This window comes from Orcinus orca, chromosome 11 (genome assembly GCF_937001465.1).
Source record: "Orcinus orca chromosome 11, mOrcOrc1.1, whole genome shotgun sequence".
Lineage (NCBI taxonomy): Eukaryota > Metazoa > Chordata > Mammalia > Artiodactyla > Delphinidae > Orcinus > Orcinus orca.
Window position 1 is genome coordinate 31,434,468 of NC_064569.1, and position 15,288 is coordinate 31,449,755.

Genomic DNA, 15,288 nt, shown 5'->3' on the forward strand with positions numbered 1-15,288 from the left:
CGCGGTGCCCACCGCGCGCCTCGCCGGCCGCTGCAGGGCCCGGGGACTGGGCACTTGGCGGAGTCCGCTGAGTCGGTTTCTTCCTGCGCGACTCCCGGCCGCGCCGCTGCGGAGAGCGGGATCTGGTCTCGGGAGGCTGCGCCGGCCCGGGGTCCCGTCTCGGCCGGCGCGGGGGCCACGGCCACTGTCACCCGGGCCGGGCGGGCTCTTGCTGCGTCCTGCCTGCCTGCCACGGTTCTGCGGGCACAGCACCTCAGCTGAACCTCTCGCAGGCCCCAGAGCTGTGTTTTGGCCCTGGGTGGGGGAAGGGGAAGCAGAGGAGGAAAGGGAGCGGGCGGGGGAGGGCGGCGCCGGACGCGGAGCCGCCGCCTTCGCATAAATGGGCGGGCGTGGGTGCAGATGGGGTCAGCCGGGAGCGCTGGCTGCGGGCGGTGAGCTGGGCTCGTCTTCTGACCGGAGCGGCCGGCCTTGGTGCGGGAGGGGCGGCCGGTTTGAAGCAGGGTCGGTCATGGCCAGTGGCAGCTGCCAAGACTGCGAGGAGGAGGATGAGGAAACTCTGAAGAAGTTGATAGTCAGGCTGAACAATGTCCAGGAAGGAAAACAGATAGAGACGCTGGTCCAAATCCTGGAGGATATGCTCGTGTTCACCTACGCCGACCACGGTAATCGTTTGCCAGGGAACTGTCCCTTTACCGCCCCCCGCCCCGGCCCTCCTTCCCCCCCGGCCTTTTTTTTTTTTACAAACTTTCTCCCCCCGAACTTTGTGGCCGCACAAACCTGGATTCTTGAGGAGCCGCAAACTCTCTACTCCTTAGGGCAGAAAAGAGCTGATAATTCTAGGAAGGTCTTGAGCTCACTTCTTTTGTTTTCTCCCTCCTTTTCAGACTTAAAAGGGGTGCCATGAATCGTGACTTTGCTACTTTTCCCTAACCCCCTTCTTTTCCAGCCTCCAAGTTATTTCAAGACAAAAATGTCCACGTGCCTCTGTTGATCGTCTTGGACTCGTATATGAGAGTCGCTAGTGTGCAGCAGGTAAAGGAGTTGTTTTCATTTCTCCCATTTCCCCTTCGCATTGGAAATAGGTGTTTTTCTATTAATATTCTATACCCAGAGTTCTGGGTTATTTCTGAGATTTGTCCTGACAAACCGCTGACTGTGGTTTTAAGATGGAAGCGTTTTCAAATCATTATCAAATGTTAACGGTGTAAGAGGGCCAACTGTGTGCTCCCTAATTGTATTTAAGAAGTAACTTTATACAGTCGGCTGACAGAATATGGATGGTGGTGGGAGGGGAATAATAATGGATTGAGGTTTCGTTCTGACATTGGCTAGATGGCTAGATCATCAGTGCTTAAATAAAATTATTCTAAGAATCTTCCCAATGTACAGCATGTCCTGCAGATGACACAATTGTGAATAGTTTGGGAAAGAGGAATAATGAACAGTAATAGAACTAATAATAATTAACTTAATAAAATGAAGTTACTGGCAAACTCTCATAGGTTTAAGGTTTTCTTTTTTTTTTAAACTTGAAGACAGATTTCTAACCTTCTTTAGTTGTAGTACACAATGTATTATCTAAAGAGTGATGTTTTAGGATTCCCCTATAAGTTTAAATCTATACTTCTCAACCGTTTTCATATAAAATGAATGTAAAAGTGAATCTTAGAAACTGCACTGTAGGAAACCCAGAAATTTGTTACATATCTTAGGTATATTTAAAAAGGAGCCTTAAGATGATAATTAAGGATGATTTACAGTCAAAACAAAATTACTGCCTAAGGCTAACTTCCTTTGTAGATATTGAGATTTGGGGAACTGAAATTACTTTTTTCATTTGCATGTTAGATCCTGAAGGGAAAGAGAATTGAACTTTGAACTCTATCGAGGTGCAGTGTTTCTTAATACCTACTTGAGAGGCTAGACAGATGTAAGAATTATCTGGATCTCTTAAGTCTGTATCTGTCTATCTTATGCTAATCTCTGTGTCTAGCTATGTCTAGTTTGGGTGAAACATATATCTAGCTTCTTTTATATGAAGATGTTTATATCTCAGATAAATGGTTACTTTTATTTTTCTTCAACTGAAATATTTCCCATCTGACTATTCATTTTCAGGCTGTTAGCAAATAAGATCATGAAAAAATGGAGACATGATAAAGACACTGTTCTTTTTAACACCCAATGTCTGAATTTTGCCCATGAAACATGAGTCACTCCCTGGCACTGGCCTATTGTGCTTGCTACTCTCCACCCACATCATCCTTCTTACTTGCCTCTGCTTTGGTGTTCCAAAGTGCCTTGTCTGGCAGCCTCCATTCCTTGGATTCTGTTCTTGGTAGTCTCCTCTGCCAGGTACAACTCAGAACAATTGGGCCCTGGGTGGCCTTTGGTCTGCAGGGTCCAGAGGAGGCAGTGCTAGACTTGAGAATCCAGGGAAGCCTGCAACATTCCCACCACCTAATTCTTCTTCATTTTAGAAACTGCCTGAGCCTGGACATGTTTGTTTGGAGTAGTTATGAATGTCACTCAATATCCTTGCCCAGTAGGTACCAGAGATAAATGAAAATAAGGAATTGTCTTTTGATATGGTAATTTAATGGAATAGAATTATTAGTTTCAGCACAATATATTACTCTACAAAGGGCATTATGTATATTATATCATTTGATTCTTGCTGGACTCTCACTATCCTCTCAGAAATCACACTGAATGTTTTTTTCCTCAGAATAAGTAGCTCATTTAGGATCGCAGAGCTAGTGACAGGGTCAGGACTCAAGCTTCACACACCTTCAGAATCTTTTTCCATCATATAGTAGGTGCTGATGTCATAAGATTTTTACGCAAGTAAAAAGTACAATGGTATGATACAAATGCTGTGGCCGTGCTACGCACAATGACATTATCGATTTAAATTATCATTGATCTTATCAAAGGGATGTGGAGTGGGGTAGCTCTACTGATATTTTAATACTCCACTTAAAAGAAAAAAAAATTTTTTCCTTCAGCTTTCTTCATATTACTGGTGAAATTAGTCTAGATATTCTTTAAAGCTTTATATCTTGAATCAGCTGGAGGTGGTGAATTAAAATCACTTGATGAATTTAAGGAGTTAAGGTAAAGTACCCTTCAAAAGTAAATAGTAAGGTTTGTTTTCAGAATTCATTTAACATGACATTCCAGACTCTGAATTTTTATTTTCAATGTCTTTTCATATTTTATTAGTTCTCCTTAATAAATGACAATCTTTAGAGAATTGGTAGTTAGGCTGCTGTCTTATAAATTTCTTTTCCTGCCAGTCATCTGATCATTTCTCTGTGTTCTTCAGTTTACATTACATCTCTTTATCCACACAGTTTCCACCTTTGATGTAAGTGAGTGAAATATATGAAGGTGACTAAAATTTTCTTTAACCCCTAGACTCTTTCCCATTGTGCATTACTTAGATACTTGAGTTTACAGAATAATTATAATAAAGTGAAACTACCAATTTAATTGTATTATAACTGTGCAGGATGGGAGCCTTCTCTTTTTGAAAGATAAGCTTTTAATTGAATACATTAATGGATCAATTGTTACCTCTGCTTTGCTGCTAGCAATTCTATTTAATCTTGGAAGCTCAGTTGCCTCAGTCTTTTTGCAAAGCAATTACTGATGCTGCTGTTTCATCAAGCAAAACAAAACAGGTTTTCTCCTTGAGTTAGCCGTGCAGATGCAGAGATGAGTATAGTATCCTGTGTGATTTATGATTTTATATTTACCACCAGAAACTGTTCCAAATGTTAATTTTTGAAATACTTGGGGAAAAAAGTCTTGATGATTTTATGAAAGCACAAAAATAGCCAGTTTCTATGACATCCGGATTGTCAATGTCTGTTCGGCTTACGTGGAGGAGGTTGTCTACTTAAATATAGGTAAAAATAGCTGTCAGAAATTGCTTCCTTTTCAAGGAATTTGAAATCGTGTAAGAGGAAGTGATGACAGAGTAAAGCAATTCATGCTTAATCCAGAAAAGATCTGGAAATAATATTGTAACGAGCTCTTATGTAATCACTTTTATCTTATTAAATACCCCTCGTTTATTCCTGTAAACAAGTAGGAAACGTGGCATTATTCCTTTTTGGTTGCATAGAGATTTCTCCCCTTGTCACTCAACCGTCTGTACCACTTAGCTCCAACTCACGTTTCCAGTCTCATTTAGGAATGGGCCCCTCTTTGGCAGCCTCCTCACCATTTAGTATCTTACTTTCCTTCCTCACAACTCATCAGTATTAGAAGTTTCCATTTCCCTATTTTGAGTGACCAAATTTATAATTCTTTTGAAATCTGACTCAAATTCTACCTTTTCTGTATTATATTCTTCCCTGAGTAATTCTAGCGAATCCTGCTTTCAGGATTCATATTATGTTGGTATTTATCACACATCGTGCTTAGGCACTTTTTCATTAATCTCTAGATCTGCATGTATATGCATTTTCTATTTTCTTTTTCTGACCATATCAAGTTTAGTTCTGTAATATAGTAGAAAGAATTGAAGAGTCCTTAAATTTGGGGAGGAAACTATAACAGGAAAAGTGAGTTAAATTTAATGTCCAGTTTGGAATTAAAATATCGTATGTAAAAAAATGTATTTTTTTCAGAAGTAAAGAGCAGCTTATTCAAGTTGGCATCATGTATAAATGAGCTGAACGAAGGTATATTTAAAATGCATCAGTAAGATCATACTTAATTTGGGAATGTGAGAGAGTTTAGGGACACTTGTGATGTCTAAATCTCATCAGCTCATAGTTAGATGTACGGAAGAAATCTAGAGGGGTCCACTGAGAAATTCTACCTCCTCTCTATCTCATAATGCCTGTCTCTTTTACCTATGAAAGACGTTACATTGTCATCAGACGATACTACTTCTTTTGCTATTTTTTCTAGCTCCATTATCTGGAGAGCAGTCTTTCCAGATAACTTACACTTTGCCATCAAAATCTCCAACTTCCCCTAATCCTCCATTCCAAACTACTTCATTTCTTCTTATAATTAAAGTACTAAATATTTAGAAGAAAATCTGTCAGGTAGATATGCCTTAAAAGGTACGAAGGCCTGAGAATAGCCTTTCCTGTACTTCATAATTTTGGTGTGTCCTCTAAAATTATTTTTTTTGTGTGTGTTATTTCCTTTTATGTAGACAATAGGCAGTCTATTGCCTTCATCATTCAGAAATGTTATAATATTTTTGTATGCCTTTTCAGTAGATTTTTGAAGAAAGATGTATTCTAAGTATATGAGTTGCTTTTCTCAGTAAGCATTTTAAGAGTATCATTTTGTTTTAAAATAATTATTTTAAAATAATGTAGCCACCTATTCTATTAAGAATGAAGAGATTCTTTGACTGCATATATTCTATTTGTGTGGTTTTTTAAAAAATGTGAATATTTGTCTTTCTTGTTTTTAGGTGGGTTGGTCACTTTTATGCAAATTAATAGAAATCTGTCCAAATACAATGCAAAGCTTAATGGGTCCCCAGGATATTGGACATGATTGGGAAGTCCTAGGGGTTCACCAGTAAGTATGTAAAAACAAACTGCATTGAATATTTATCTGTACATATGACAACCCTTCCCTTGATACATTATATTTGCAATCCAAGCCAATCTAGTAAAAATCCTTTAAAATACATATAGTTTTCCCTGAATCAATGATTTACATTTATAGAGAGCTTTTGACTCAGAAGTCTATAATCTATTTGAATTAGAAAACTAACATTTGAGGTAAGAAGTCAGGTGTTGTTATTATTTTAGTAATATAATAATAGTTATACAATTGATTAAGTTGTAGATTGTTGATGACTGTTTATGAATTCAAACCAAGGAAAGATTTTTTCTTTTTTTTTTTTTTTTTGCGGTATGCGGGCCTCTCACTGTTGTGGCCTCTCCCGTTACGGAGCACAGGCTCCGGACGCGCAGGCTCAGCAGCCATGGCTCACGGGCCCAGCCGCTCCACGGCATGTGGGATCTTCCCGGTCCGGGGCACGAACCCGTGTCCCCTGCATCAGCAGGCGGACTCTCAACCACTGCGCCACCAGGGAAGTCCCTCTTTTTTTACTTTTTAATAGTAGAACTGACACAAACCACTACTTCTTCAAAACAAAAATATGGGAACTAAAATGTTAGTTCTATAAATAGTAATTTAGAAGTTTATGCTTTACTGTCTTTAAAAAGTACATTTATGTATATTCATACATATATATTTAATGAGCTTAAACTACAGCTTTCAAAATGAAGAAAAAAGAGGAAATTATCTTTCAGCACATCTGCAGCCAAATCTTGATAGCTATTTACCAGCTATATTATTGCAGTTTGCAACATAATGACTTCTTAAATGAGACTACTTCTTTAGCCATAATTAGTTAAGAAAAACTTTTCTGAAAAAAAAAATGTGTTTCCAGGAAAATCCTTTTTGGAAAACTTTGTTTCTTGACATTTAACAAAATATCTTCTGTCATCAACTTTAGGTGTTCTTTATACCTAATGTGACTCTTCTTTACCACAGAGAAGTGAATACTAATTGCTTCCAAAGGCATATTGCTTGTGGAAAACGTAATTAATGCAAAACTAAATTTTACATCTTTGCATTATTTATTAGTATTAACTGTGGCTGCAGATTTTGACAAATCAGAGCTGTTTGTTCATAGGCGAGCATGTCCGTGCTTATACATTTTTCCATCTTTGATAAACATGTGTTGCTGTTCTTCGGTTTCTAGCATCTAAAGACTGTGCTCTGAAAAGAGACTAATTACAGTTAATAGGTGTTCTCTGAACACCAAACTAATCTCTGAAATTCTATGAGTCAGTAGTAAAGAATACTGCATTTAATGAGGAATTAGACAAAATATGCCTGCAATTAGTAGTTGTAATGTTATGTGTCCCTTGGTTTGGATGAGAATTTCCAAGATCCCCAAAGATTAGCCATCTATAACTTTAGGGAGCAATGGAAAACTCATCTAGTCATATTCTGGTATAAACCAAATTTTCAAATTAACTTACATAAACATTTCTACAGGAAGTTTCATTCACTCATTTATTTGGTCACTCACTCATCATTCATTCATCTTCTGTTCATCAGGTATTACACTCCTTTAGGCCAGAAGTAGTGTGAACAGTGTAGACACACCCTCTCTACAGTGGAGCATATTAGATCATTACCAGCAAATATTTATTGTAAAACATATCTCCTTATATTCAAGGACTTTTATCCCCCCAAAGGCTTACAGTACTAAAGGAGAAATCTCTTGTGTGGTGTTGAAGTCAGGAATAGTGGGAGTGGTGCAGGGAGAGGTAGGGGCAGCATAGGTAGGAGGAGAATTGACAGAGTCGAAGGACAGGGTCTCTCAGTTCCTCACCTCACCACCTGGAGACCACGTGCCAAGTTTCTTGGATCTAGGTGAAGCCATGGTGGCTCTCTCTTCTTCTAACAATAGAAAGCCAAACAGCACTGGGGTAGGAATAGACTAAAGATTGTATATTTTAGAATTGATAACTCAGGGGCTCAAATTTAATGCATTTGAACTAATTGAATACTATTGATAGACTAGGTTCACTTTCTGTTATAAAATATCAATTTCTCTTTCAAAAATAGTAAAAATCAATAATTTAAATATTCAAATGGTTCTTAATTTTTATATACAAGCTAACATTTTAATTACATCTCTCTATAATAATATCAATGTGTATAACATAATTTACAAGTTTGTATCACATATAAACTGATTGATCCCTTGGTGCATATAACTCAATATTATTTTGGATATAGAATTGGGTGAAATAGTTAATAGTTGAATTTGAATATTTAGAGGAAAAAGTTATAACTTTTCTATGGAGACTCATAATAATTCCCTGTTAGTCATCATAAACGTGGCTCAGGTTTACAGGGAGAAAAAATACACTAGCTTCAATATAGGGAATGAAATACAATGAGATGAAGAAAAATGTAGGTGAGTAAAAAACAATATCTAAAAGAGCAAACATCTAGGTATGATCTTGATTTTTGTTTTTAATTACAGACTGATTCTTAAAATGCTAACAGTTCATAATGCCAGTGTCAACCTGTCAACAGTTGGATTGAAGGCCTTAGATCTTCTCCTAACTTCAGGTAGTATATACACACATTTTTAATGTTGACTGAAAAAAACATTTTAAACCATTTGCTAAATGTGTTTTGATGTTATTTTTTTAAAGTATAATCACATAATATAACCTCAATATTGATGATTTCCAAAATTCTGTTTCCATTTTCCATTTTTTAAAAATAAATTTATTTATTTATTTTTGGCTGCATTGGGTCTTGGTTGCTGCGTGCAGGCTTTCTCTAGTTGCGGGGAGCAGGGGCTACTTTTCATTGTATGTGTGGACTTCTCACTGGGTGGCTTCTCTTTATTGTGGAGCATGGGCTCTAGGCACGTGGGCTTCAGTAGTTGTGGCATGTGGGCTCAGTAGTTGTGGCTCGCGGGCTCTAGAGCACAGGCTCAGTAGTTGCGGCGCACGAGCTTTGTTGCTCTGTGACATGTGGGATCTTCCTGGACCACGGCCCAAACCCATGTCCCCTGCATTGGCAGGCAGATTCTTAACCATTGTGCCACCAGGGAAGCCCCTCCATTTTCTTTCCTTATCTCTTTTCTCTACACTTTTTCTCTCAAAAATACCACCCAACATCTTGGCCTTAAACATCACCTTATATATTACTCCCAAATCTAATGTCTGTCCCCAGCTTTGCTCCTCAGATCTGGTCCCACATCTCACATTCTCATTAGTTTGTTAGCCATACATGTCCTTGTCTTGACTGTATTGTACTTCATTATATCTCTAATATGTTTTCTATAATATATGCTCTAGAGTATGACATAATAGTAATACGTCATAATAAAAATATATAGCATTTCTTCTTGAGTGCTTGCTAAATGCTAGGCTTAACATGTAAAATACTTAATATGCTTTTAAAAGCATAATCCTCAAAACATCCCTTGAGTTTATTATTTTATCTCAGTTTTCTAGAGAACACTGAAGCATAGAGAGATTGCCTCAGCCAAAAAGTAGTAGAACCAGGGTCTGATTTCACATGTCAGGTTCTTTCCTTGAGTAAACTTATACTTGGAGGATAATGGACCTGAAAACAAAGAATATTGCTGTGGTGCAATAGTTGTGATCATTGCTGTGACAGACACTTGCTATGATGTAAGGTTCTGAGAAGAAAGGCTCCTTTCAGGGAAGCTAAGCATGAAGGATAGGGTGGATTTCCTTCAAAGTGTGAAGGGTGCTTTAGGTCAAGAAAACAGCATGTGCAACATTGCAGAGGCCTGGGAGGGGCTGGATGTGTGGGTGGTAAGATTTTTAAAGGCCCTCATTGGCCATGCTAAGTGATGAAGGTCCAATAGGAGAAAGAGAAAGGAAGAAAGAGGGTGAAGATCGGAAAATGAACTGAAGAGGGATAGGAAAGGCCAGAAGGTACTCACCACTTCACCAGAGCCTTTTATTAAAATATATACTGGGATGTACTAACTAGTCTTAACCATGATTTATTTAAACTGATCCTTGGGATCTTGTTTTTTGGTGGGGGTGGGGAGGTAAAGATTTATTCTCCATTTGGCAATGGACAGGAGGTTTATGAATTTGAGAAATCTCCCAACATGAATATATCAAGGTTAGCAGCATGTAGACAAATAGTAAATTTGACATGTGTTTTAAAAAGACTAGTTAATTTCTTCCACGTAACATTAAGAATTTTAAGCTTTTAGGAAAATTTGTAATGTGTTTTAGAGTTCATTTCAGGTACTTATTAGAGGCTAATTTATGAATCATTTTTTTGTTTGGCTTATTTGTTAACTGAGGTAATAGTTATTGGCACTTACTGCTGTGCTGGCTGCTAGAGAACTCTCAGACAGGTGAGGCAAAGTTCCTACAATGTAGAAGTTCACAGTCCAGCACCACTGTCCAATATAACTTTTTGCAATGAAGGAAATGTTGTATATGTTCAAAATCATGGCGAGTAGCCACGTGTGGTGGTTGAACATTGGAAATGTGAGAAACTGAATTTTAATTTTATTTAATTTTAATTGATTTAAATTTGAGTTTAAGTAGCCTCATGTGATTGGTGGCTACAGAATTGGATAGCACTGACAAAGAGATAAAAAGCATTTAAAGAAATGATTTCAATGTAATGAGGAAAGTACTCTAACACAGATATGAAGAAAACCACCATAGGAACAAAGAGAAGACAGCAGCTAAGCTCATTTGTAGGAGTTAAGAGCATGGTCATGACCTGCTTTAATTTTAATCCAGCTCTGCCTCTTATTTATTCTACTTTGGGCAAAGTCACTGCATCACTTCTGTGCCTCAGTTTCCTTATCTCTATCTAACATGAGGATTGCACCTACCTCACGGGGTTGTGGTGGTTTACACGTGTTAGAGTGAACTATCAATACTTCAACCTATGTCTGACATGTTATGTGCTGTAGAAGTGTTTGCTACGACTACCACTCCTACAGTTTTTATTGATAGAATAGGTACTGTTTGTGTTATTTCTTGATTTAAGGTAGGATCATATTTGGTGCAGAAAATGGCAAGGGCATTCCACGCAGCTAGTGCAAGTGCAAAAAGATATCAAAAGAAATGTGTTCATGATGAGCAAGGGGTTTAGCATGTTTGGAGTCAGTGGTGCAGGGAGGGACGTGAGGCTGATGAGATACATGTAGTCTGTGAAAAGTCTTGTTTGTCAGACTGAGGAGTGCGAGAAGGCCTTAGAAGACTTCAGCAAGGGATTTACAGATCACGTTTGTGTTTTAGAAATATAATGCAGCAGGTAAACTAGTTAGGTAGGGATTTGGACCTACCAGAGCAATTATGCAATTGTGTTTGCATTCTAGGTGAGAAGTGTTGGGGTCCTGAACAAGACAGAAATGGAGGGGCCTAGTTCAAAAGGAGTTTTTGAGATATTTAGAAGTTAGACTTGAAGGACTTGGTAATGAGTTGATTCTTTGGCTAGTCAGAGAATGAGAAGAGAGAGGGAGGATGAAAGAAGGAAGATGACGTAGTTTCTCTGGTAACTATTGGATGATGGTTATTGATGAAGAGATGGAATTGGAGTAGGCTAGGTTTGGGTGGCCATGGAGTATTCAGAGGGTGTTGTCTAAGAGGCAGGTAGAAATGTTTCAGGAATTTGGGGCAAGAGGTCTTGGCTCTGGGTATTGATTGGGAATCACAGAGTTACAGTAAAGTGTACTGGGAGTTTATCTCATTTAGAAAGACCGTAAAGCTTGATAGGTCTAACATCTGGGGCAATTAAGTGGTTCATCAGAAAGAGAAGTCCACAAACCATTCATAACCCTCATGTAAAAATGAAGACATTAAATGTTAAAGCAGCTATTTACTTGGAGCATATTCTCTTTGAAATAGGTAAAATCACTTTGCTGATACTGGATGAAGAAAATGATATTTTCTTGTTAATTTTTGATGCCATGCGCACATTTTCAGCCAATGACGAAGTCCAGAAACTTGGATGCAAAGCTTTACATGTGCTGTTTGAGAGAGGTATTTAAAATGTCAAATTCTTTATTTTGATATTTATATAAGAAGAAATGGTTTATAGTGGGATAAGTAGGATATAATTATGATAATAAGAAAATATCTGAAATTGTACTATTTATTAAAAGTTGGATTGTCAGTCAAGGATAAGTAATGGGGTTAATTCAGAAATATTGCTTGTTTTTGCAGAATGAATTTCATTCATGGATTATCAATTATGCAATTGTAGTAAACTTTCTTCCATTGCTTAGCAAGGCATAGGTTCACTTTGCAAACTGTATGTGTAGGAGTTAAGGAAGAAAAAGCAATACTGTGAAGCCAAGCATAGGTTAAGTTTGGGTTTATGATGTTAAGTCATCACCAGAGGTTTTAGAAATTGCTAAAGGCTCTGGATAAAGAGCTAAGAGGTTTACAAAGTGTCCCTTAGGAAAAAGACTAATATGTATTTTATCACATGGCACTGAGAATGATGACAGAGATAGCCATGTAATTTTATAGTTGGTTGGAACCTTTAGTCCTTCCACTGGCTTGGTGAGGAAATGGATCAGAGAAGTGAAATGAGCAACCTGCCTGAGAGTACACAACTAGTTATCTCCATTACAATTCAATTTACCACAGTTTTTGAGAGCACCTTTTGTGTCATTATGAAAGCCAACAGTGCTAGGAGTTTAGGATAAGAATAACGTATGTGGGCCCTGTGTTCATATCAGTTTACCTACTCTAGTTTCTGGAAGCTCCAGGAATGGAAATTCTACTGTTTAATTCCCTGTCTTATTCCAGAAGGACTTCAAATAGCTTATAGATATTTATAATACATTAGAGGAAAAGAAAAATGAATGAGGAAATGGGTGAAGGGAAAATGATATGAAGCTAGGTTAAATTTACTGCTTACTTCAGATCCTGTATCTTTGCAAAGGAATGGACCAGAAATTTGGTTCTTTGCTTCCTATCAGGCAAAGAGGTAAACATCATTGGTTACAAAGTTACTTGAGATAAAAGTAAACTCATTAATCAGAAGCAGCAATCAGTCTCATGGGAGACTTGAGAAAATACTCCCTTGGGTTTCCCTGGATAAGTTGATAAAATACATACAGTTTGCAAGGAACACAAAGTGTATTTCAGTGAAAGAGATTCTATCAAGAGTCAGAACAGCATGGACATGGGGCTCAGCTCTCTGATGGTGGAAGAGAGGAATGGAGAAACTGCATGTCTTTCAGGCTGTCTTCTCTAAATGTCATATCTTGAAACTAAGCTTTTCATAAGAATTGGGCAGAATAGAGTTTGAGGAATTACTGTCTTGAGGGCTTATAATCTTCTGTGCTGCAGTTTAAGGGGCACATTCTTATTCATGAAAGAAGGGTTAGCATCACTCACCAGCTTTGTGGGATCCATCTAGGACATATGGAGAAGCGCCAGGGAATGTTAAAAAGATGATCTTATTTGATAGATCAGCGCTGACAGTGTTGTGATTGTATATGTAGAGTAGAAACATTTCTGAAGTTTTCAAGAATATGAAGTTCCCCATTACTTAGTGGCACGTGTAAAGTTAGTTTTCAAAATTTGAAACTATGCTCTGGAAACTGTTTCATAAAATGAGAAGGTTTGGTGATACTTCTCATTTATTAGAAGAACCCAGTCAATTTCACATTATATTATATGGACTATTGGTGTAAAGTTGAACAGCAAAAAGGAATGTTGATTATGAAGAGTGACACTAACATTTATGTCAGTGTCCTTCTCAGGCTAGATAAACCAGATTTTTATACATGTTTTTGAGGTTCCCACCCAGTAAAATGACTCCAAATGAAACTCATTGGCTTGATCCCAAGACTTTAATTATGAAAATTAATGATGACAATTTTTGATCTCTGATGAAGTCAGACCATTAAGATAAAGTATTTCAAAGTCTAATTACTTGTTATTTGCTAAAGTTCATTCCTCTTGAACTCATCCACTTAGCTGAGCTGCCCTTCAACAATGTACCATTAACCACTCCTTTTTTTTTTTTTTTTTTGCGATACGTGGGCCTCTCACTTCTGTGGCCTCTCCCGTTGCGGAGCACAGGCTCCAGACGCGCAGGCTCAGCGGCCATGGCTCACGGGCCCGGCCACTCCGTGACATGTGGGATCTTCCCGGACCGGGGCACGAACCCGTGTCCCCTGCATCCGCAGGCGGACTCTCAACCACTGCGCCACCAGGGAAGCCCAACCACTCCTTTTTAAGTATTGTGATATGTTCACTTCAGTAGGCCATCTTTATTATTCATTGATTAGTTTTCTCTAGAATCTTTCAAATGAAATTGTAAATAATTTTATTTTTCTGAGAACTGTTTGGTCACTACATGGTCACTACATTTGAAAACATGGAATAACTAATATGGGTCAAAACAATTATTTTAACCTCAATAGCTATTTCCCCATTATAAAATTCCTAGGAAGTGCTCTTTGCTAAAATATAATTTTTAATTTGTTTGTTGTATCTACTGTCTTATCTAATCATCATGAATATTATAGAGTAATTAAACTTTTATATCATGTTTGAGCTCTTTCGGTATTTTGTCTTTCATTTTTTAGTTTCAGAGGAGCAACTGACTGAATTTGTTGAGAATAAAGATTATATGATATTGCTAAGTACATTAAAACATTTTAAAGATGAAGAGGAAATTGTGTTTCATGTACTGCACTGTTTATATTCCCTAGCAATTCCTTGTAAGTAGCCTGCATACATGGTTTCATTTTTGAATCTGAAAAATTACAATATATCTTCTTTCTGAGTGTGTTTCAAAAATATTTTTATTATTTAGAAAATTGTAGATGCTAAACTCATTCATTTATTCATTTAATAAATTTTTATTTATTGATGCTGTACTGCTACCGGCTCTGGGCTTGGTGCTGGAGAAACAGTAGCAGAAAATATAAACATATTTCTTTCCTTTTCTGACCCCATAGTACCCCGCAAGATACGGATAAGCATGGAAGTGATTACGAAGTATTATAGGGCAAGTGTTGGCAGAAGTACCTAGGGTTTTGAGAACAAACAGGGAGTGAGGCAAGATCTCTCAGCGGAGTCTTGAATGATGAGGAGAGCTTTGTGTGCGGAGAGGTGTGAGGTGAAGTAGAAGTGCAGGCAGTATCCCAGGCAGTGGGCATCCTAAGTGTAAAGATCCTGGAGCAAAAGATAGCATAGAGGAATCAAGAGGATAAAAGTAGCTCAGTAAACTGTATTTATAAGTGTGTGCACGCATGCGTGTGTGTAATACACATGCAGAGCCCTGAGCATCTGCTCCTGTGCCATTTCATGGAGGTAGGGGAAGGGCTTGATGAGAGTCAGTGGATGAGGCTGGAGATATAACCAGATCCTAGGGCCTGAAAAGCCACAGGAAGGAGTTGGAACTTTATTGTGATTCTTGTTTAGCATTTGGGTGATGCTATGAAATCTAGCCACTTCCATAACAAAAAAAGTACAAATAAGAAGAAATTAATTTGCCGTGCATGCTACCAGTGAATACTAATGGACAAAAATAATACATCAGATTTCTATTACTTTTGTAAGTGCACATGAGCATTTTGTATTTCATGTATTACCTGTTTGGGCTTGTACAGGATTTACACATGCATTTATCTGGTAATAATTTCAACTTCACACATGTGAAGTTGTGAGGATTAAATCAGTTAAATAATGTGAAAAATGTAGAATAGTACCTGTTAATGTAATGTAGTAA

The 15,288-nt window shown here is 37.9% G+C and overlaps 1 protein-coding gene across 7 annotated transcripts in view; it reads left to right on the top strand.

Annotated features, from left to right (window-relative positions):
- Window positions 1–406: 406 nt before the first annotated feature.
- The window catches only part of LRRK2 (leucine rich repeat kinase 2), a 159,338-nt gene continuing 144,456 nt past the window's right edge, over window positions 407–15,288 (top strand). Inside the window, exons 1-6 of one of the 7 annotated variants that reach the window (XM_033412351.2) lie at window positions 407–662; window positions 947–1,032; window positions 5,447–5,556; window positions 8,054–8,142; window positions 11,439–11,573; window positions 14,141–14,275. In XM_033412351.2, coding sequence (XP_033268242.1) covers window positions 509–662; window positions 947–1,032; window positions 5,447–5,556; window positions 8,054–8,142; window positions 11,439–11,573; window positions 14,141–14,275 — 709 coding nt within the window. In that variant the 5' untranslated portion in view covers window positions 407–508. Of the gene's footprint in view, window positions 663–937; window positions 1,033–3,788; window positions 3,915–5,446; window positions 5,557–8,053; window positions 8,143–11,438; window positions 11,574–14,140; window positions 14,276–15,288 lie in introns of those variants that run through there. The other 6 variants (XR_004478946.2, XM_049694030.1, XM_049694029.1 and 3 more) reach the window with 6 other exon arrangements.